This window comes from Blennius ocellaris, assembly GCF_963422515.1.
Source record: "Blennius ocellaris genome assembly, chromosome: 10".
NCBI lineage: Eukaryota > Metazoa > Chordata > Actinopteri > Blenniiformes > Blenniidae > Blennius > Blennius ocellaris.
Window position 1 is genome coordinate 14879836 of NC_137659.1, and position 24164 is coordinate 14903999.

General features: G+C 45.4%; 2 protein-coding genes across 3 annotated transcripts; one reads left to right on the forward strand and one right to left on the reverse strand.

The window, feature by feature from the left end:
- Positions 1-2857: 2857 nt before the first annotated feature.
- On the forward strand, positions 2858-9269 carry angptl4 (angiopoietin-like 4). The gene is made up of 7 exons (XM_080503410.1): positions 2858-3423; positions 4035-4145; positions 4251-4329; positions 7032-7145; positions 7238-7333; positions 7547-7831; positions 7919-9269. Exons 1-7 carry the CDS (start codon positions 2908-2910, stop codon positions 8101-8103), a joined length of 1386 nt encoding a protein of 461 aa, XP_080359536.1. The 5' UTR covers positions 2858-2907; the 3' UTR covers positions 8104-9269.
- A 1724-nt stretch (positions 9270-10993) lies between these two features.
- Positions 10994-23432, reverse strand: LOC308135424 (dipeptidyl peptidase 9-like). Of its 2 annotated transcripts, none has more exons than XM_080503407.1 (21): positions 23303-23432; positions 21058-21148; positions 20601-20839; positions 20288-20400; positions 19476-19649; positions 18772-18940; positions 18557-18667; positions 18347-18475; positions 18186-18247; positions 18009-18109; positions 17559-17736; positions 17301-17460; positions 17113-17192; positions 16544-16696; positions 15922-16057; positions 14736-14881; positions 14448-14594; positions 14204-14356; positions 13840-13982; positions 12311-12422; positions 10994-12066 (listed from the first exon to the last, which is right to left on the reverse strand). In XM_080503407.1, exons 2-21 carry the CDS (start codon positions 21111-21113, stop codon positions 11974-11976), a joined length of 2655 nt encoding a protein of 884 aa, XP_080359533.1. In that variant the 5' UTR covers positions 21114-21148; positions 23303-23432; the 3' UTR covers positions 10994-11973. The 2 variants fall into 2 exon arrangements, with proteins under 2 accessions (XP_080359533.1, XP_080359532.1); XM_080503406.1 differs by having other exon boundaries at positions 18772-18943.
- Between the last annotated feature and the right edge of the window lie 732 nt (positions 23433-24164).

Below are 24164 nucleotides of genomic sequence, written 5' to 3' on the forward strand. Positions count from 1 at the left end.
CTGGGTAAAGGGTCAACATGCCGGCTTGAGATAGGAGCGGCCATTTTGGAGGAATTGAATGAGCGGCAGTGGGAAGGCGTGGATCCGGATATGATTGGGAACACGTGAAGTCAGCGGAAAAAGTACACTCCAACAAGCCTTGAACTGAAATGGCATTTGTTTAGTCTGTTCTAAATTAAATATACTGTTGGTTTAACAGCACAAGATGGCTATTTGAAGGATGAGCTGGGTCTTTCCCCCTCGAGATACAATCCACTTATGGAACATGAATATTCTTCTAGCAAAATAAGTGTAATTTTGATTTACCTTGAATACTTATTTTCAATGTATTTTTAACTGACAATGGATGGATGATATTACATACATACATACATACATACATACATACATACATACATACATACATACATACATACATACATACATACATACATACATACATACATACATACATACATACATACATACATACATACATACATACATACATACATACACACTTCTACTTTATATTTTGACATTTAAATGAAATATTTGAATGCACTGTATTAATCTAACAAGATTACTTTTCTTGCAGATTACAGGATAATCTTTCAATACCTAGTATATCAAGTCCATTATCAGCTTCCCAGATCAATAATCAGCAGTTATGTACGTGACACAGCATGTTCTCCACATGCCTTTCGACAGATAATCAACTCTCTGTATGGCTTGTAACGACGTCGCCATCGAGACATGAGGTCAAATCCAGGTTTTCTCACTCATTGTCCTCCAGTCTTATTCATATATGGATTTAAAATTCTTTACATGTACCATCACAACCTTCTTGTTTGTGACATCTCAATTTTACATTTTATGCAAGTATGTGAATTATCCCAGTGTCTGCATTAATGTTTTTTACTTCAAATAGCCTTTGTTACTTAAAAAGAAAATGGGGGTGGGGGGTATTTTAATCCAAACAGAGCAGCCTTTGAGTGCGGAGGCCAAGAGGAAAATAATGAATGTTTGTTACATTCCACAGAGGTATGAATGAGAGCGCAGCATTGCTCCATCCCAGCACTGTCAGCAGTCTCCCAGTTACCTTTCACCCACTTCGTCTCAGCCGCAGACAGGAGAGGGTTAAAACAGCTCCTTTCATTGAGGTCTGGCCCCGGATCACTTATGGCCTGTGAGCTCACGGGCTGTTAAGAAAAAAAAAAGAGAGAGAGAGAGAAAGAATCAACGTCCCTGTAATGTGGGCATTCTCTGTGCTGTGAACTTTCCCCTAATTCTCACAGTCCTCCCAGTTTCCCAGCAGCAGACCTTCAGTGAGGAGCACCTCAGGCCAAAGTGTACATGCTCCCCCTCCTGATGACATCCACCTCTCTCTCTCTCTCTCTCTCTCTCTCTCTCTCTCTCTCTCTCTCTCTCTCTCTCTCTCTCTCTCTCTCCAACCAGTGACGATTAACAAGTCCTGACACCAAACGTCTCTGCACAGTCACTCCTGGCTATGATTTCCCACTGATAGATGATACATCCAACCTGTAACGACATCTTTAAGTTTATAAACTGCATTTTGTTTTCATTAAACATCAAGAATTATGTGGTACATTTTGTAAATGTAAGGCATTCAAGATCTCTTTTTTTATATGACTTGGTTTGCTGTTTTATAACACTTCTGTGGGAAAAAAAATATTAAGTTAAGTTATATGTTCTAGTTGTTAGTGCTCATACTTGTGAGACAAATTCTATGATTTGGTTATTTTGTGGTTTGTAAAAATGTTTAAGAGGTTTTTTTGGGGGGAGAGCTCAATTTATGTTCTTAATATTTGGGTGATGGTGTGTATTAAACATCTGGCTCCTCATGTTTCTACAGAAGGTGTATAAGTATTTGTTTCACTAGAAGTTCCAAATCTTCTGCTGCTTAAGAAAACCCAGTTTGAGCAGACTTTATGGTGCATCGTGTCTTTGTACATTAATATAAAACAGTGGAAAACCAGGCCAGACATCATGAACACAAAGGGGCTGCACAGATATATGAACAAAAAGTGAGGCAACAGGATGGTCTACTCTCTACTGGCTGCCAGTAAACCAATTTGGTGAATCAGCTGATCCGTTTGGATCAATAATATGAGGCTCCAGGGCTTTGGAATGAAGAAGGTTGCACATAATAGTTATTTTGTGAATTGAATAAATGGATAAATGGATCTTTTACTGAGAGTTCGGCTCTGTGTTCGGCTGCGCTCATCCATCAGTAGGTGGCTTCCATTCATCCTCCATGATTCATCCAAGAGAAAATTCTGCCTCTCATATAGTCCTGATTCTCAATGCTTCCTATTCTGTAAATTGTTAAGAAATTATTTTCTTTTAAAGGATACACAAGTTATAGGATTTTTTTTTTTTTTGCACTCATTTAAAAGAGAGTTTTAGTCTCTTCGACTCGAAACCTTTTGGTTTGTGCTTATCTGGCTTTTGATATCCCAATCATATCATGTGATGTCAACCACTTCCAAGATGTTCCTGTTCTGATTGAAATAGATCCGTTCCGGAAACATCACAAGTTACACTTTGTGCAGCACCTTCCAGGGTGCAGATCCACTTGATTTATAGCAAAATCGATCCCTTGTTACGTCGTAATGTGGTTCTTGTCTCACACTGGGCAGATGGAAACTGATCTTATTGTTATAGCACGTCCCTCCTCCGCCTCTGACATGAATAGTTAACGGAGAGGCGGAGGAGGGACAGAAACCTGAGAGTAAGTGCCCCCCTCCCTCTCCTCGGTTGGCCAATCGCAGGCGGCTCACGGCTGAGACTTGAGGGCTGAGGAACTATATAATAGTAGAGCTGCGTCTCATCCAGGAGCCCGAGAGCTTTTACGTTCAACTCAGCAAGACGGACAGGACACTGGACGAGATCCCGGCAGGAGCGATGAAGATCACACTGGCATCCCTGACCCTTTGCCTCGTGGTGCTCATGGCCACAGGTTTCCCCTTTGAGAGGAAGGGGGCCTCGCCCTCCGGCGCCAGTGCCAAGGAGAAGCGCGTCCAGTACGCGGGCTGGGATGACGTCAATGTCATCGCTCACGGCCTGCTGCAGCTGGGCCAGGGGCTGAAGGAGCATGTGGACAAGACCAAGGTCCAGATGCGGGACGTGGCCACCAAGCTGAAGGCCTTCAATCGCACCGTCGCCGAGCTGGGGAGGGAGAGCCAGAGGCTGCGCGCCGAGGGCGAGACGCTGAGGGCCCGCGCGCGGGGGCTGGAGGACCGAGAGGGCCAGCTGCTGAACGTCACGGCCGAGCTGCGGGAGAAGGCGGAGGAGATGCAGCACGAGAGGCGGGCGATGGGCGAGAGGATGAGCCGGCTGGAGGAGAGGGTGGACAGCATGCTGCAGGGACACTCGGCGGTGCCCGACGGGAGAAACGGCAGTGACGCGCGCAACATCCAGGTGCGCGTGAACCGTGGAAGCCGATTTGTTTGTTTAGGAGTTAGAATGTGAAGAGAATTCGTCTTTAAACTGTGTGCATGGCATTGCCACTCCAATCCAACATGTGCCAAAGTACAAAGTGGTTTTTTTTTGTTGTTGCACTAAATCAAAATGCAAGCAGTGGGGGTGGTGGTATATGGTTTGGTCAGAATGGGGGGTTGGTTAACAAGCCTGCAGTCACGCACGCCCGTGCAATACGTGCAGGGAAACAGTGAGCAGCAGGACAAAGGGACCGAAAGCATCAGCTGCAAGAATGTGTGAATAATTTCCCCCAGCTGTCACATTTGACAACCTGCACACCGCGTTATGACCCGGGGGCTTTAAGAAACTTGTGCTTCTCTGCAGCTCTCTGCTCACACAAGTTTGTTTAAAAAAAAAAATATATATATATATAGTGGGATGGAAAATCCTGCTTTAAGAGGGAGTTACGTAAGCAACCAGCACAGCCGGGCCGGAAGCACAAAATTGTTGGGGGTGGTCGTTTTTACGCAAAGACTTGTTGTCAAGTAAAGTTGTGGAAATGCTAATGGTGTTTGCACTTTTGTATCTTTTTTTTTTCCTTCTTCCACCAGGTGATGCTGGAGGCTCAGAACAGACGCATCGACGACCTGATGGAGCGCATTGGCCTCCAGCAGGAGAAGCTGGATAAACAAAACGTGCGCATCCGGACGCTGCAGAGTCAGGTGAGGAGGGAAGACGTACACACGTCGACGAGTTGTTTCTGCTGAAGTTTACACATTGTCTGCAATCCCACCGCTGATCCACTGCTTTTTTTTTTTTTATTTCAGATCCAGCAGTCCAGACAGAGACCCCCCGCGAGGAGCCGCGACCCCGAAGGCTCCGTGGAGCAGCGCGACTCCCCCGACGGTCAGTTGAGCCGCGAAAAGCGTCCGAAATCCTCTACCAGCCTTAAGTCGGCCGGACACAATCTGTGACGCCAAACGTGGCGGACCATCTGTCTAGCGTGGCCATAAAGAAGCTTAAATCAGTTGCAATTACAATCAAATAATCGTAATTAAATTGTGGGACTCACTCCTCTGATGCCAGAAACACGCAGCGACAGGTGGGCCATTTACACACTTACGCAAACTCACTTTGGCCAAAACGAAAATAAACAGGTTAGATAAGTGTATTTACTGGGGGAAAAAAACTCCATAAAGTATACAGGATCTAACAACGGCACAAGAGGCAGAAGTACTCACGTTCTTCACTCAAGTGAAGCCAGTTCTTTATGTAAGAGGTTATTCTTAAAGTGAAATGACTGATTGAACCTTTTTATTTAAGGGAAAGTTTTGAAAAAAAGACAGATTGGAATACAAAAATGTCTAAATGATTGTTTCACTTTATTTAAAGTTATATGACCACACACACACACACACACACACACACACACACACACACACACACACACACACACACACACACATTATGACTAGTGTTATAACACAACAGCTAATTATACACAGTCAGAAATAACATTTTTGAAATGAGTAGCAAATGGCAAATAAATCACTATCAATGGAAACGTGATGTTGCCATATTTAACCATGATTGATGTAACTTACATTTTTCTTAAAGCTTAGAGTTTGACTGCAGGGAGGAAAAGTAAATGGTGGGCAGAAAAATAAATAAGTGAAGGATAAATACCAGAAAGAAAGCAAAAAAAATGTACTTGTCAGCGCTGAGTGAAAGTCATTTGTTTCACTTTGGCCGCAAACAGCAGACGGTGGCTTCCAGTAAATGAAGCTGGCAGTAAATGATGCTTTGAGCGTTCCGCGGCTGCGATGACTGGACCGGCATGAATAGCTGCTTTTATCCCCACTGAACTGAGCCGGAGAGAAACCACTGCTTGGGCTCACAGGAGAATGAATAACACACAGATATACAGTACGTATAGACATGTATAAGCCCATATTCAGTCAACCATCAGTTTTCACCGGTCATGGGTGGGAACTAGGTAAGAGGTGAATACGGCTGAGGCAACAGTTGAGTGCAATCAGCCAGTGCAAATCACAATAATGCCTCAAAGCGCTGACATCAGCAGGATTTGAGAAATGGGAGGGAAAAAAAGGAAACACGGTTTTGTGGCCAGGTTTCAACTGGGGGAAAGTTCGCGGGCCTCAGAGAGCCTTCAGCCGGGGTCACGCAGCTCACAATGGGATTACTCAATGATCATTTTAGTGGGCTGGTGGGTGGTGGTGGGTGGGGGGGGGTGGAGGGGTCAAAAGGAGACCTTACACATCTTACATAGTGCTCCTCAGATTTCTGTGATTGGGTGAAGGAAGGAAAACGGGAAAAAAAGGAGTGGGAGAGACGGGGGAACAGGTGTCTAAATCTGTCTCTGAACTTTGTACAGATATTCTCCACTGTTTTGAGGACACTCGTGTATCCACTTTTCTAAGACATCCCACTTTTGAGTTAAACAAACATTTGTACATCCCCGAAGAATGAGCAACCTTTCCCCTACATCTGTCAGTCTGACAGCACTCCTCCTCCTCCTCCTCCTCCTCCTCCTCCTCCTCCTCCTCCTCCTCCTCCTCCTCCTCCGCAGGGATTCTCTCCTCCCCCATCCCTGCGCACCTCCGTCTCATCCTTCTCTTCTGTTGTAATGAAGAAAAACTGTTAAAAGTTTGGGAGAACCCCCTCAACCACAACCAGCTATCCAGAGGTTATTCCAGTTGAGGACAGATCAGAAACAAGGTTTCACCCTCCTCGGGGTTATACTGCAACAATTAACATGTCAATATCCAGCAAAAAGCCATCAACCAGACATGTTTGATGTTTTCAGTATGTGTGACAACAATAATGAAATGAGTCTCCTTCTTTATGGGGTATATGACCATTTTCATTCCCTGATGACAAGGACTGCCCCTACCTCCTAACACCACACTGCCATCATTCCCCATGCATGCGCCGGCCATGCGCATCTATGTCACCAGCTGGCTGCTGCGCACGTGAGGGAGGTGTGAGGAGCTAAATGGGAGAGGGGCTCAGAGAGGGAGGGGTGCGTTGGGTGGGGGGGGATTGAATGTAAAGAGTAGCGGTATGTGGAACCGGCTGGAAGGCTGTAAAAGAGGAAAGTCTGCTTGGGAACTGGGAGAAAGGTCAAATTTACACACAAGAACACAGTTGTTGCTCTATCGTTAGGAGCCACAGCGAGGTCAAGAGCGTTATCGGGGCACACGTTTCTATCTCCAGACTTTGCGATAAGCCTCGCTGCAGTACCGCGGAGCCACAGGGCTATTTGGAAACACCTCGCTGTGCAGAGGAGCCTGTGGCTCAGGGGTTCCCCGACTGCGAGTGACCTACTTATGAAAGCTGAGTGGAGTAGACAAGCTCAGATTCACAAAGGGCATTTGAAAATAGCTCAGATGGACAAACATCTGAGGATGCCTCGAAGGATACTGAAATATAACAATCCCATTGCTGCCTGACAGTTTCTATGGAGTCAGCCAAGTTTCAAATGTAATTCTGCAGATCTTCCATGTTGATGCGAAAAATTGTACAACACCAAGCCTAATGTTAGAGCTGCTTGTTTATGGGTTATTGTTTTTTTGTTTTCTGTCCAGAAATTGCAACCGACTGTCATGAGCTGTTCCTGAGAGGAGAGACCAGCAGTGGGGTCTACACAATCCAACCACTCAACTCTGAATCTTTTGAAGTCTTCTGCCAAATGACAACTGGTAAGTGAAGGACTACGTTAATTGTAAAGCTGCAGTTTTTGGTTGATATAACATATTCTTACTAATGTGTCTCCTCTGTGTTTTTCTTCAAGATGGTGGATGGACCATGATCCAAAAGCGTCAAGATGGTTCAGTGGACTTTGACCAACTATGGCAGGCCTACGTGAAAGGCTTTGGCAGCCTGAATGGTAAATGCTCTTTTGAGTTTTATCCCACTCTTACTGACTGAGCAGGTGCTAGTCCGGGGTCAGATTAGTTGCCGGAGCATTACAGTCTTTTATTAACACTGCATGTGAGTAAAGGCAATTGCCTCCAAAAGCATCTTAGCAGAGAAGCTTGAAATGGCAACGAGAAGTCAGGTCGAGCATCATTTTCTCATCGTTTCTTCTTTGCTTTTCCAGGAGAGTTCTGGTTGGGTCTTGAGAAGATTCACTCCATTGCCAAAGACGGCAGCTACATCCTCAACATCAAGCTCTCTGACTGGGGAGACGACTTGGCGTCAGTCCGTCTCCCATTCCAACTGGGCGGAGAGGAAACCAAGTACTCCCTGCAGATCCCAGAGGTTGACACTTTCAGTACGCTGGAGAGCTCTCTGGGGGCCGACGCCACCTCCGGCCTGCCATTCTCCACCCGCGACCAGGACAATGACCAGAAAGCCGACATCAACTGTGCCAAACATCTGTCCGGTGAGTGGCGGTGGATCATGTCGTGTGAGCGCAACCCCTAGAAATGGCTCATGACGTGCGACAACTAACCTGATCTAACCCCTACAGGTGGTTGGTGGTTCAGTAACTGCGGCCGTTCCAACCTCAACGGCCGATACTTCCAGAGCCCCCCTCCCAAGCAGAGGCACCAGAGGAAGCAAGGCATCTTCTGGAAGACCTGGAGGGGTCGCTACTACCCTCTGAAGCTGAGCACGATGATGATCGCCCCCGCTGCAATCGAGAACAAGTCATAAACAACAGGAAGAGATGCGGGAGGAAAAGTCACCACAAGGACAAGAAGCAGATTTTGAACTCTTCTTTCTTTCCTCGGTGCTCGGTCAATAAAGTAGAGGTTTCATTTCTTGGCCGTCTTTCATGCGAGGAAGACGTCTTAGCAGAGCCAAGACCCTCAGAACGGAAGCGAATGAGATTTTTGACTGAGTATCTGAAAAGACAAGCCGACTGCTTCTCTGCATCTGAAACTGCAGATTGGGGGGAGAGAAAAAAAAAAAGTCAAAAGCTGAGCGTGCAGTGGAATTTCTTTACATGTTTCCACCACTGTTGTTTCCTCCTTGTTGGCCCAGTCACGAGCCTCCAGGAGAGACGGCGTCGCGGCGCGAGTCCCGACCTGTCCGCTGTGCAAACCGCCAGCAAGCATTAGCAACAAGTCGAGACTCCTCACCCACCGGTGCAAGGTGTCAGCTGTGTATGTCTGGGTTGTTTTTCCAAGCCAGAAAGTGACTTTGTAGGGGAGTAAACATTGCTGTCGGCTCAAAAACAACTCGTTTGTTTTGAAGAGGATGCAAGTAGAAGAGAAACGCAGGGCGGTTGAGAAAGCCCCTGAAAGCTAATTGTGCAGACCAAACTGACTGAACCAAGGGTGATTTTCCCACATGAACAGGATGAGATTAGTGTTGAAAAGGGTTATGTAAATGTATCCGTCACTGGAAATCAGGATTACGACGCAGAAACTGTGTTAACACCGATACAATGGACCATTCCAGCCTTTTGTACCGCGTACTGTTTTCTGCCTGCAAATTTAGAATCACATTTATGACATTCTTTACTCATTTGTGTTTTCCTGTGGAGATTTTGATATTAAGTCATATTGACTTCTTTTAAGACGAGCGGCATTGTCCTGTACATAGTATTTGAAGGAATGTTTTCTGTGTTTGCAGAAATGTGACTGTTACAGATTTGTTGTGATGGTTTCTGTGTCCCTATGACTCGAGAGATTGTTGTTGTAGATGTTCATCTTATTTAAATGCTGTAAAGAATATATATATATATATATATATATATATATATTTCTACTGCTTCTTCTTTGTAATTTATATTTTGCTGCGTTTTTTTTTTTTTAAGAGAAAGAACAGAATCAACTTTTGGCCGTTGTCAGCCAATAAAAATCGATTGAAATGAACTATTGGTCTGTTTTTGTTTGTCCAAAAGCTATGATGCTGACATATAGCATTCACACTGAACACTATTAATACAATTCAAAAAGAATAAAATAAAACAATATAACATAATATTCTTCATTTGAATATATCAAGGTGAAACGTCAAGTGATAAGTTGCAGTTAGTTGTTGCAGTTATTGGCAGATAAATCATTATTTATATATTTAATGTAGATTTTAACCTCTCCGTGGTGTCAAAGGTGTCCGAGCTATATAACATAGGTTAAAAAACCTTATGTATCTATTTGACGAGGGAGCAGGTGTCATTTAAACCTCGTAAATATTCATCGAATACAGCCGAACTCGTCAAACAAACCCACGAGCCACTGAATTAGAGAACACAAAACACATACGAGCCGTTTCATTTAGCCACACGTGGCCGGTCTCTCTCTTAAAAGCTTCAGCAGCTTATTGCCTGGAACCAAACTTTAGTAGCTTCCAGGTGTCAGCTTTGATTTTTCACTGCAGCACTTTCTGTCCCGTTAATGTGCGTCATCCGTACTGATCCTCCACCCCTGACAACTGATTCAGGGAGATCACCTTCGGTGACACGGCGCGCTCCCATCTGACCTCGCTCCTCACTGAGGTAGCCGCCGGCGAAAGTGTATCACCAGCTGGTGTTTCACTCCGGGAAAAGCCCAGCACTGTAATGAGACAATCACAGTGACCTTCTCTTGCTCTTCAGTGCATACAAGTGTCCTGCAGGGCTGTATCTTTTCATGAGCTCTACCATTAGCTGATAAAACTGATGGAAGAATAGAAAGAAAAAAAAACTCCCACATAGACAAGAATGTAGGAACTGATCCAGCAAGCCCCTTTTTTCTAAAGCATGCTAGAAAGTAGCAGCAGACAGGAAGGAACTATGTCTCACACATTGCTGATGCCCACAGTCTAGGCGATTATTTTCTTTGCTGGGCCATTAAGTGTGTGTGAGGCTTTTCACATTCCTAGTTGGTACAGCACAGTGGCGTTGAGCACTTTACACCAGACAGACAAAACAATGCCGCATTAACTTTGTCTTATCTGATTCACATTGGTCATGCACCCTATCTTGCCGTTTCCACCACTGTACCAAGCTACAGACCATAAATTTGCAGGTTACTAAAGTGTTTTGATGTGTGTGTTGGTTTATCTTGACACAATATATAAGTGAATGATCCAATTGAAAATCCTCAAAGTTGTGCCAGTGAGTAGTGCATCAACTGTCAAAATACTATCAATTAGTCATGTGCTGACAGGCGTAATTTCAATGGAAAATAACCTGATACGTCTGGTGTTATCAAAATAAAACGAGGCTTCATCCGTCTGCCTAATAACACTTTATTCTTAGTGTGGTTTCAGTGGCTGCAGCCTGCCTCCAATAATGGGGGAGAAGAATAGGGTGGAGAGACATCGTTCATCAATATTATGTAAAGGTTACCATGGAGACCGAGCTGTTCACAGGGACTGGAGGCAGAAGGGCCTCTCCGTGTGTTTACAGAGCTATAAACTGGTCAGGCTGAACTGTGATATGAAGGCTGAGTGTGGCATTAATGCAGGAGACCACACTTGAGATGAATGCATTTGCGATCCAAGATAGGTGGCTGCGCTGTGATAAACACCAAACACTTTGCATAAATTGTAAACAATAATAAAATTCCAAAAAGAGGCAGCATGTGATTGATTCATACATTTATTCAATATCATGTACAAATTCGGTGGTACAAAGCTGTTGTAAGACTCCAGTGCTCACCCTCTTGTTGTCTTTATTGCAGTAAAAAAAGGAAATACCAGCAAGATCAAGAGTCAAGAGGTACTTTGGCAAATATAAATTATATGTTAAGAAGGCAAGCAGACGTCTTGAGCAATGTGATGTTATGTGATGGGATAAAACGGCGCAAACGATGTCTGAGCGGCTCCTGTGAGCGCTCATTAAAAAAATGCATAAGAATCCATAAAAATACTTTATTTTAAAGGAAACACTTAAAATAAGGGGACGAAGAGCCTTGAGGATCCTCCTTTCTTCATCAAACTGCAAGGTACAGACTCACAGTATGTTTAGGGACTGTTGCTGTGAGTGTCTGTGTGTGAGATAAACTGTATTGTGTGAGCGCTCATGTCTGCCTGCATGTGTGTGTGTAGGTTGTTTTTCATATCGGTGACTGGAACCTTGTTTCTAGCACTGGCTGAAGTGGATAAAACAGGAGAGGTGGAGGTCTGGGCCGGGGCGGGGGAGAACAAGTGGATTGGAGAACATTTGGCAAAAACCATGACGGATGTGGAGATGAGGAACGCGGGTGAGCCAGAGTCCACGTGACACAGCCGGCAAACGTTTCTCAAAATGTCCTTTTAACTTTGTTCAACTTTTAGCGTGAGACACCACAACCTCTGCGCTCGTAAACGTACTCCGGACTGTACAGAAGAGGAGAGCACGGCGAGATAGAGCGAGCAAGTGCGAGACAGAAGACGAGAGACCGCGAAGAGGGACAGCACACGTAGAGGGGTGAGATGACTGCGTCGTGGGTAGAGACAAACGCTTTGTCTTCGGCGGCTGGGAGGTTGGGGGCGTCGTTCTTGACGGCGTGCTGGGATGGAGGAGCGGGAAGGAGTTCAGAGGAGCAGACAGTCGGAGGGGTACGGGAGGACAGAGGCGAAACGAGACTTGGCTTCTCCCCCTGCGGTCTCATTTCAGAGGTATTGTTGTAGAAAGTGCAGCAGCATTATCTCATAGTGCTCTCCAGACTCAGGGCAGCGGATACTGTGCCGCTCGTTGGGGTAGATCTGGCAAATATAAACAGAGCCGCTTGGTTAACGGAAAGGTACAAGGGCATTAAAAGCCTGCAATCAACAGAATCTGGTTTAGCAGAACCCTCAGTCCAAAAACACAAAACAAGTACAATAACTGTAGTGAACAGGTCAGGCCCAATACTAAATAATCAACTATAAACTATATTCAGTTGGGTGTATTTTCGGAGTGGAGTCACATGCTCATTTAAAACGTCCAAAACAAGGTTTTAATACCAACCTGAAGCTGGTAGGGCTTCCCAGCACGGATTATCTGTGACACGAGGAAATTGGTGTGGAAAAAGTGCACATTCTCATCCAGAAATCCATGAAGAATAAGCAAACGATTGGGCCTGGAGTGACAGAGAGATAGACATTTTGTGAAAACAAAAAAAAACTTTTTAGATTCATGTCAGTAGAAATAAACATAACACTGTTTATTTTGTCTCTGAGTCTATAGAATGAGGAACAGTAGGCTTTGTCAGGAGGCAAACTGGATTGACGAGTACCATCAATCCATATTCTAAACTGCTCTACGGGTAATTTCAGGTCACCAATCACCCTCAAAATATTGGTTTTGGACTGCGGGAGGAAGCTCACACATCCACAGGGAGAAGATGCAAACTCTGCTAAAACATGGCCCGAGCCTGGACTGAAAATGGAGATGCTGCGGTGAGATGTGAGGCGAGATCGCTCAGAATATTGTGATCAAGCTTCTTCAGAACATGAAGAGTCTGTACAACTTTACTGATCATGAGTTGTAAAATAGCAGAAGTGCATCGTGTTCAAAGGCGTTCAGACTTGATTTCACCTTCTGAAAGCGAGGCTCCGACACGACGTCTGCTCCTCGGGGTTTATTTATCCAGCCTGTCTCCTCACATTGTAATCATTTCACCTCTGCGCCTATCATTAACTCAGAGAAGAAATCATCTAGTGGTGCTGAATTAACCCCTCATTGACCGATCTGTAAAAATGATTAACCTCCCCAAGACACTTTGTCAAGCGTTGAGTTACTCAATGTTTTAATATCACCTATTGAAGAATATAAAAAGGATGTAAAGATATATACAATTGCTCCCAGGTTCTATCATTGTCAGTGACCAGAATGTGTTTTTGTACCAGTGTTGTTGCAGGTATTGGTGACCTTCTGTTATAAAGTCCACTTGTCACGTATTTGCATTGGCTTCCTTCCACCCCGTGAGTTCAAAGCACTACAAAGCTGTTCCGTGTTATGAAGCATCCAGATCGCTCAGGTCATCCGGATCAAACCAGATTTGTTTTCCCAGAGTCGCATGCAGAAGCTGCTTGTAGTTTGTAATGCACCGAATAGTTAGAACGAGCTCCCAGAAAGCTGCAGGACAGCATCAACTCTGAGCTCTTTCAACTGAGACGTTTTCTACTGGCTTTCAGTAAAACCAAGTGTTGCACTGCATCATATTTTGCATAAACTTTAAAGTCTTTTTTTTGTTTGTTTTAATATTTGGATGATTTTAATATCCTTCGCCGTTCTCATTTCTTCTAATTATCCCTGATGTGCCGCTGCTCAGGCTGATTGATGTCATTCCAGATCATGGAGGATTGGAGAGTGACATCAAATCAAAAATTGGCTGAAGCATGCTATTTTGATGCACGCGCGTCAGACTTAATGATAATAACAATCAATTTCCGAGAAACTAATAGTCATGTCCAGGCATGCACAAAATGTTCTTGTAAATATCTGTCACATGCAGAACGAGTGCCAATTGTGTGTGTGTATGTGTGTGTACTGACTCGCTAGGCAGCTTGTCCACGTGCAGGGCCACAGATCCCTCCTCGTAGCCTTGCTGGTTGTTCTCAGGCACATCCATGTAACGCTCTGTGTAGCCGGTGTCATAGGCCATCCACACAGTGACCGGGGCGCCTGCGATGGCCAACTGGCAGAAATAGATCAAATTCATGTGTTATAGCAGATGGAGATCAGACTTTGTGGCAAGAAGTCCTGAGCCTTTTTGTGGGCCGCCGCCTCTGTTCGAGTTGGAAGCCGTTTCAGAAATTGTTCAACAGTGACCCCGTGTGGCAGCAGGGAATGCTGGTTGATGGAGGAAGTGAAAGCGCCTTGATGATAAAAGGTAAAAAAGATGAGAGTTCCCTTCACCTTGAAGATGTTGGGTCGCTGAATGAGGCCCATGAGAGACAGGAAGCCGCCGTAGGACCATCCATGGATGGCGACACGGCTGAGGTCCACAAAGTTAAACTTCTCCGCCACGTACTGCAGCCCCTCCACCTGGTCTTCAATCTCTACCTGGCCCTGGGGGAGCAGAGGCAAAGAAAGTGAACTCAAACTTGGCGCGAGGACATCGCTCATCTTTGCGAATCTTTATGCATCGTCCATTTCGTACCATTTTATTCTTCAGCGCTCCTTCAAATTCAAGTCCCCTCTGACAGGAACCCCTCCCATCGATGACGACCACGGCGTAGCCGAGCGAGGCCAGCGTGTTCAGACGGAGGTATTTCATTCCTTTGAAGGAGTTGTTGACCAGCTGCACCTAAAAAAAAAGAGAAAGAAATTGACACACAATTGGAAGTGCTTCAGCTTTATAGATTTACAGGCTACGTGGAGAATTCAAAGCGCCACTTGATGTCACTTGGACACGCCGAAGCCGAACAGGACGGATGTAACCACGAACCTGCGGGCCTCCGTACACAAACAGCACGGTGGGGTGTTTCCTGCCAGGCTGCAGACTGTGAGGCTTGTACACCATCCCGTACAGCTGGAAGCCCGACTTCCCCGGAAAGTCAAAAATCTCAGGTGGATTGTAATCTCCCGGACAACCTGGAGGAAGTGATGACAAAGGTCAACAGGTAAACACTCAAGCTTTACGCCCAGAAATAATCTGGATAGAAACTACAAACGAAAGGTTTATGTAAAACGTATGCTGATTTTTTATTTTTTTTTTGCTGTTTCCATACATAATTTCAAACCCTTGAAAGGCAGTTTAATTAGAATTATATCATGCACAAATGATTCCTCATAACTATGATCCTCATTCTTGTGAAAAGTCCTAAATGCACCGCGAATAATAGAAAAGAAGCTCATCTCGTAACAGTGCTGTTCAGATTACCGCTCGTCTAAAGTGCTAGTTGTTTGATACGTGACGGCATCAACACAGACCGCAACTGTGGGAGTAATTACCCTTTGATTCCTCGGCCGCGGGAGAAACACTCGTTGTTGTACAACAACAGGGTAAAAACAAGTCTGACACAAGCGCCGGTAATGACCGTGTTTGGGCTCCACGCTACCTGATGGTTGCATAGTGTGGAGACGACAGGAGATAAAAAAACTGACCATCTAATCTACAATCTAATTGCAAATTTCCTCCTCTCCAGTTCACTCGGCTCCAGTGATCGTTTCCAAGATAATGGGGGCAACTTTCACAAATGCTTTTTTTTTTTAATAACAAAATGTTATTTTCAAGGAGGAGAACTGGACGTCGAGCAGATTTTTCTTTTTTTGGGGGGTAATATCGGGTCCAGATGCTTCTTTTCTCTGCACGCTCCTTTCAAATCCAACGACTTGTGATCATTGTGAGCTCTGAGGTGACCAGTGACCATGTAAACTTGGACTGATCTGAGATTTCAAATGTTGCTTGATCACATTTGGCGCTTCTGATTCAACTGGCAAATGAATAAACAGACTTTTTAAGAAGCATTTCCAACCAAAGAGTCATGGTCAATTTCTTTGCAGTGATGCTTTGTTTGACCGAGACACTACTTGTTTACAGGCCATGACGCAGCAGCTACATCCGAAGACTATTAGTATAGAAACAAAACGTGGCCCTTGGAATGTTTGTTGTTTCCAACAGATGTGTTTACCTGGCGATTCCATCATGCTGGCCCAGAACTCGGGCACAACGTGCAGCGGGTCGCCTTCCGAACTGCTCAGCTTGTAGACGTGAACGCAGGGAGGCGTACTCACGTTACTGTAGTGGCTGACGAAAAAGTCAAAGTTCTGCGGGGAGAGAGGCTCAACATTAATATCAAGAAGAGACAAAAAGTAACATACGGGGGACGTACACGCAATGCCTCATGGGAATATTCCTAAGGTCCATAAACTACACAGCTGACATTCATCTTCCGGCACTTTCCTCCGGTTTACAGTGACAGGCACTGGCCCTGCTGCTCAGTGGTGTGAAGGTTTACCATGATTTCTCTTTGCAACTCCGGATTTTCCTTCATATGATGCAGTTTCCATCCAATGTTTGAAAAATAAATAAATAAATACATGCATCGCTTAAAGCTTAAGGAAACAGTTTGACCTCTTGACTGAAACCCCAAGTTCACCATCTTGTATTTTCATGTACATTATGTCCAACTCGTATTTCTATTCAGACACCCTCTCCTACATGGTTGCTCTTTAAATGAAAAGGCCAGAGCCGTCAGTTTTTCTCAGGAACGCTGGAAACAAACGAGCAGACGCATGAACGGGATGTTGCACCTGACTAACGGAGCAGCTATGAGAGAAGCCAGGCTTGGTTAGTCTGACCACGTCTCCGGGTGACTCATAGCTGACCACGTAGAGGTGGTGCTCCAGAGGAGTGTCTCTGGTGCCCTGGAAGTACACCAGCTTGGTCGCCTCGTTCACCCAGATCTAGAGAGGAACACACATTCAGAATAACGACAAGAAAACAGCAGCAGATCAATGTAAAATAATGTAAAATATTATATGGGATGACTCTGAATAGAAACAATGAGAGTCCTTCAGTGGCTTCTACAGCATTGGCCATTTTTCATCACTGACACAGACTGTAGGATACTACTGACCATCAGTTTCAATACAATGCAGCAGTAGAAAATCCCAGAGGACCAAAGTGACATCAAAAAAAAAAAAAGAGGCAAAAGAGTGCAGTCAGCTGTGAAGCCTGACAGACCATCCCCAGGGAAAAGAGCCTTCTCATGCTGATCAGCAGAAGTGACTATTTGTTTTACCCCCCCAACACTTTAAACATCTGCATATTGTTGAAGGCTGACGTCGTGTATCCGGGACTAAAACGCTCGTTTGCTGACCTTGGAGCCGTGTCTGGCCAGCACCTCCCATTCTCCGGCGGTCAGCGTGACCTCCTCCTTGACTGCACATTTGAAGTCTCCTGCAGGAACAATCAATCAGCACTCAAGTCTGACAGAAGCCACAGAGTGATAGACAACATTTTATAAGCTTCAATCATAAATGTTGAAAGCATCGGTTTGCCTCCTACCCTCCACATGACAGTAGTCCTCTGTCCAGTGGCAACTGCCCGGTTGTAACAGAGAAGTGATTTTATACAGGTGGCTGAAACTGCTTTTAGATTCATTTATCCAAATGAAACTAAATTCCTCTTCTGTCGTTTGAATGAAAGGATAGAATATATCATGAACCTGCAGAAAACAACAACACACAATACCAGGTATTATTGTGATGCTTACATTAGTAGACATGAGCTTCGAGGGATGTGTGGCAATGTGGAAACACTCACATTGATCCAGACGTCGGTGGTCTCTTCGTAGATTATGTACGGCTGCGTGTCGACGGGCACGGCCGCCAGACTCTCCTGCCTCGCCGCCGGGTCGTCGCTCACGGGGATGAAGAGCGCCGGAGGCAGCAGGACGAGCTGGAGTTTCCTCTGGCTGCGGTCCAGCAGCACTGCCCAGCCGCTGGGGGGACACACGGCACAGTAAAAACTCAAGATTCCTACGCAGGAGGAAGCCCACTCAATCAGGGAAACAAGCCTATTAGAGAGAACGCCTCCAATCAGCTGTGCTGCACTCCAAAATAACATCTGTAAAAAAACTAATGGGAGCATCGTGGGTCCTTGTGCAACTGGAACTAATGTCACAATGTTTAAAATCTTGAGAAAAGAAAATTGCACTTTTTTTATTTTTCTGAATGAGAAAAAAAACAACACAATTTGGACTGGACCACTCACTATTTCCCGTCACTTGTCCATCCTACTCTGGCGATGTATTCTGTCCCTGGAAACATGGAGTTGAACGGGACGACCAGTTCTTTATCTTGTGTGCTCACAATCTGGAAGTACACGTTGGCACATTAGCAACGACATCAACAAGAACAAACAAAGGACAACAGAGATCGTGGCGCTTACTCTTCCTTGGTGATCTGTCTTAATCTCTGCCAGCTTTAGGGTAGCCTGGGGATTTTTGCTGCCTGTAAATAAAATATTTGGGCGATGAAAATGGGGGAAAAAAAGAAAGAAAGCAAAGGAAGCAAAACAGATTTAATCTGTGCGTGTCGGGCTGCACAAACCTGTCCGAGGATATCTGTACGCGTCTGCCTTCCTCTCCTCCAGAGCCGGAGACGGAACATGAATAATTTCTACTTCGGTCTCGTCCACCTCTTCGTACAGAAGACATACCGTTTTGCCTCCACTGGGGTCTGACGGAAGAGAGCGAATGTAAGTACATACAAATGGCGGAGCGTGCGCGCCGGCTGGAATCACGGGATTAGTCGTCTGACCTTCGGCCGCTGACGGACTCCACCAGTAGCCTGTGAAACGGTCAAACTCTTCCTGGATGACAAACGTGGCTACACCGGCAGACTTGGGGTCTTCCTTAACATTATCTACACCTGGGAGGAGATCAACGACACGTTGAGAAATCGATGCGATTCAAATGACTTAAAAAAAAATGTCCAAATGTGTCTCGAATGGTCGATTAAAGCGCCTCCAAGACCTTTGTGGCAGTAAGTGAGCCTCCTCTCCTCCCCCGTCTTAATGTTGGCTATCCACAGGTCGTTGTTGTTGATGAAGGCGATGAAGTCGGGGTCGCCGGGGCAGATCTTGGGGTCCATGCGAGTCCCCGAGCACTGGGTTTTGATCTCCACAGGCTTTACAGGAGCAGACTGCTAAAGTGAACACAAGCAGTCTTAATGAACAGCACAGGGTCGGTTCACGTGCATTCATCAGTTCATTCAAAGTGATTACGTCAATAGCATAGCGAGGAACATTATGACAACCTGGATTTAAACACCAAAATTCATCCCCAATACTCCGACGTCTTTGGGCGCGTACACCTGGCAATCTGATTGATTTCATACTTTCTCATCAGAATTTGTGCATCGTACTCCAAAACAAGTCTGATAATGGACTGAAACATGTAAACCTATTTTTCCCCCAATCAGATTTAATTATTAGGATTATCTGATTGCTCCCTTACAGTGAAGCAAATAGGCTCAGAGAAAGAGCGGATGGGAACTGGACTTATCAAAGTACATCCCAAAAGGAATATGTGATTAATTTCAATGAATCTTTAATACAAAGACACAGATTTGCCAACAAACATGGTGTGTACTGTGCACATGGGCAGATAAGATTACTCTCAAATGCCTCGAAGAGCATAATGGTCCTCTTGCTTAACAGAAAAGCCAGAGTACTCACGATGAAGCCATTATTGCCTCCATCCTGACAGTAGAAGAGGCTGTTGCTGGCCTGGAAGAGGAACAGGCCCGTCTGCGAATGGTAATCATAAGAAGTGATACCAAAAGCTCCCAAACGCTTGCGCTCCCTCAGTAGTTCCTCCTCTCGAGAGTAGGCTCCCTGGTGTGGCGTCGCCTTCAGGGAAACAACAGGGCATCATATAAACAACACTGGAGTTCACCGTGTCATCATTTTACGACACTTTATTGATCTCTTTTTTTAGGAAATGATTTCTCGAAATGTAACTGCTGGGAGTTAAGGGAAACGCTTCAAGAACAACAGTAATAAATTGTCGTCAGTCGGATTCAAACCAGCTACATTTTGGGCATGAACTTGCTTCTCTAACTTGTGACGAGGCACGGCCCACAAACCGAGGCCACATATGTTTTAAGGATATTGGCGGAATGACTAACAATGGTTTTGCAAAAGGCTCATACAATGAGATTTCTGGGAGTAAGTCACCAGCGATGTGGCTATATTGACCGAGTGACTCAGGGCAAAGGAATTTAACAAACTCACATCATATGTCAAACCTAAAAAAAAAAAAAGCTAAAACCTTGCACAAAAACTATAGTATAAAATATATTCTAATACCGACATGTCATAGTAATAACAAAAATGTGCTTCAGTGTGCAAATATATGCAGTGATAGTGTAAATCATGCGACTAAAACCACAGGCGTTTGATCCGTCCCACCGCGGCGTTCTGGAAATCAGCAGACGGAGCTGCTCGCTGGCGGCACCGCAAGAAAAAGCAAAAGAGAGGGAACTCACCTGGAAGTGATCCAGCATCTGTTTCCATGACAACACTAAGAGGGCCTCCTTCCGAATCTTCTTGGGGATTTCAGAGTAGAGTAGCGAGTTCTCTCGGCTTCCATAAGGCATTCCTGCAATCACACGGAGAGGCGACATGGGCTGCTGAACCAAAACAACAAACAAACGCTCCTGCCTGAAGCAACAAAACATGACTCTGGTCACATGGAAGGAATACAAAGGAGCAATATACTGACATAAAAAATTGATAAATAAAGCCCAACAGTGTATATGAGGTAGTTTAGGTGCGATCTCGAAGCTGAAATCAGCCTACCTAGGTAATACAACCGGTGGGAATGAGGTCCGTTCTCATCCTTCTTCTGCACGAACTGGAAGTCATGGGGAGCCTTGTTGGCAATCATGCCGGAGTACTTTCTGCTGCAGTGGATAATATCCCGAAGACCCTCCCAGGAGTGTTTCTCCACAAAGAACTGAGACGGGACGTCCTCCATGTCCACCACCTCCGAGCTGTCCGAAAGGCCGTCCACAGCCGTCATGCTCACAGTCACACAGCTGGGTGGGAACAACACGCTGAACCGATGAGTGGAACTCAAACAAAGACACGCCTGCGCTGCATTCTTTTCACTCAAGAACTGAGAGAAACCCAGAACGAGAAACGAGTAAATTGAGCGCGTTTTGGGGAACAAAACGTGCATGTGAACGAAAGGCAAACTCGAGGTCGCAAACATTAGTTGAAAAGCAAAAAACAGACAAAATGAAATGTACTGTACCTTTTCCAGATACCCTCTTTATTGTCACAAAGTTTGACCTTCTTGACTCTATGCATTCACCGGTCAACACTCCCGCCTCCAAATCTGTAACCTGTGAACAGATCGGACTCTTAACGCACATTTTAAATTCGTCAGCAGAATGTATGGACAAAATATTTGATATGAATCAGTCTGCTATTTAAGGTCTTCGGGTTAAAGGAACTCAAAAATAGAGTGAAAACAGAAGACCAGAGAGCTTTATTAGACTCTAAATATCAATGTCGATTAAGACGAATTAATTCCTCTTTACTAACACATGATGAGGTGAAGTGGTACTCTGCTGTAGGTGAGGCATTGGGTTTTAGGGAATACCCCACATTCCTTTGTTGATAATCTGTGCTGGATTAGTATGACGCAAACAGCTGTGGGAAAAGTCATACACTGAACAACTCAGGTGACTGTTACACAGTGTTGTTTTGATGGGAGTATTACAAGGGTATTACTGATGTTAACGCGCTCGATCATACACATTGCAGCAATTACACCATCCATCCATCCATCCATCCATTGGCTACCGCTTTATCCGGGGCCGGGTCGCGGAGGCAGCAGTCTGAGCAGAGTTGCCCAGACTTCCCTCGCCCCAGACACTTCCTCCAGCTCCTCCGGTGGCACCCCAAGGCGTTCCCAGGCCAGCCGAGAGACATAGTCCCTCCAGCGTGTCCTGGGTCTGCCCCGAGGCCTCCTACCGGAGGGACATGCCCGAAACACCTCCCTCGGGAGGCGTCCGGGGGGCATCCGAAATAGATGCCCGAGCCACCTCAGCTGGCTCCTCTCGATGTGGAGGAGCAGCGGCTCTACTCCGAGCTCCTCCCTGGTGACTGAGCTCCTCACCCTATCTCTAAGGGTACGCCCAGCCACCCTACGGAGGAAGCTCATTTCAGCCGCTTGTATCCGAGATCTCGTTCTTTCGGTCATGACCCATAGTTCATGACCATAGGTGAGGGTAGGAACGAAGATCGACCGGTAAATCGAGAGCTTCGCTTTTTGGCTCAGCTCCTTCTTCACCACGACGGACCGATACAACGTCCGCATGACTGCAGACGCTGCACCGATCCGCCTGTCGATCTCACGCTCCATCTTTCCCCCACTCGTGAACAAGACCCCAAGATACTTGAACTCCTCCACCTGGGACAAGGGCACTCCACCGACCTGGAGGGGGCAAGCCACCTTTTTCCGGTCGAGAACCATGGCCTCGGATTTAGAGGTGCTGATCCTCATCCCAGCTGCTTCACACTCGGCTGCGAACCGTGTCAGTGCACGCTGGAGATCCAGGCTTGATGTGGCCAACAGAACCACATCATCCACAAATAGCAGAGATGAGATTCTGTGGTCCCCAAACCGGACCCCCTCTGGCCCCCGGCTGTGCCTAGAAATTCTGTCCATATATATGATGAACAGAACCGGTGACAAATTACCGGTATATTACCGGTAATTTGTCACGGTAATTACACCATAACAATACAAATCCTCATCAAAGCGCTGTAAGGATTAATACTATTATGTTATTAGGGGGAAATTGATATATGCATATACACTCAATAACCAAACAGGCCTGACTTTTATCTGGATGAACAGGGAAAAGTGAAAGCTTGTCAACTTGAGCAGCTCCTGCGACCAAAATATCCCCCCGAACATACAACTTCAACTTCACGTGACATCTCTGTGGACAGAAATGTGTCATTATTATATAAAGGTGTAACGGGGTTCATCGTGGCAGCAGCTGCTTGAGCTCAGCTGGATCCCTGACAGCTTTTCCCCCCCGGCTGGCGTTGAAGGCTGGGCGACATGTGGAGTGAATCGGTAAAACACCGGCACAGCGGACGGTCACCGTGAACGTTAGCTCGCTCAGGATCTTTGTTCTCGGGTTGGAAGTCCTCAGTGAGACCGGGGAAAAAAAAAAAAAAAAAAACACCGGCAAATTCATCTTGGGTTGACTAATTCCACGGAGCCCCCACGCTAACTCACGTTCAACGGCGAAGCAAGGAATCCACCGTTGTTGGAAACTGCCACTTATCGAGTCGTGTGTGTTTAATACAATCTTGATTTGAGACGTTTTGACATGACAGCTCTTCTCTGTCATCTTCGCTCGGAAGCTAACGAGCTAGCAGAGAGCTAGGTAGCCGCTAACGGTAGCTGCTCCCATTTATTAAGAGACGCTCGCGCCGGTGCCGCGACCAGACAACCCGAAATTCAGCGGAATACTTACCGATGTGGCCACTGCTTCTCCTCGCAGTTCAGAGACCTGATTAGCTCGGTGTCAACGACGGGGTTTTGCGGCAGCTAAAGAATGTCTCCATGGCCCAGAGCGGCCACACACACAACGGAACTGGATTCCAGGTCGGAAAAAAGCGGAACCTTCGGAGTGGTGAGGGGTGCACGCCGGAACTTTGTTCAGGGCCGCACTGCTTCTTCATGGGCGGAGGAGGGTCTTTTTAAAAATCTTACAATTTTTATGAAGTCAAAACTCAAATCAACATAGATGTAAGTCGTGAGGTCATCATTTTTTTTCCCATTTTCAATATTTTGCACCCAGAACAACCGAATCTATATATATATACACATTTTTTTTTATTATAAAAAATCTGTTTAAATTGTTTTTAAATGGAAGTTACAAAATACCATGCATCCTGTGAAAACGAGGTTGCTGTTTTGATTATATATGCATTAGCGATACAAGTGACAGAGCCACATTGCTCATTTGTTGGGTTTCAGTTGAAAGCATCTAGAAATGACATATGTGGTGCTGAATAAAGTAGAATTGAATCGGGTAGAAACCAGCCAGACAATTATTTATAGCTTTAGTCAGAGATACGCAAGCGTTTTAGAGTTTAGGGATCAATTAACAAGTTACTTTGGTCAGACTACAAATGGATTGTCTCACTACTCATAATTTACCATTATAGGAAATCTTGAGTTAAATTGTAGGTTTTTCAGAAGTCTGATTTAGCTTTTTTCATGGACAAACAAGAATCAATTAGGTAATTTGAACAAGGCTGCATGATCTAGATTCATTTGAATGAAAACGGCTAATTAGTGCAGCAGCAGCAGCTTTTATGTAAATACCTGCT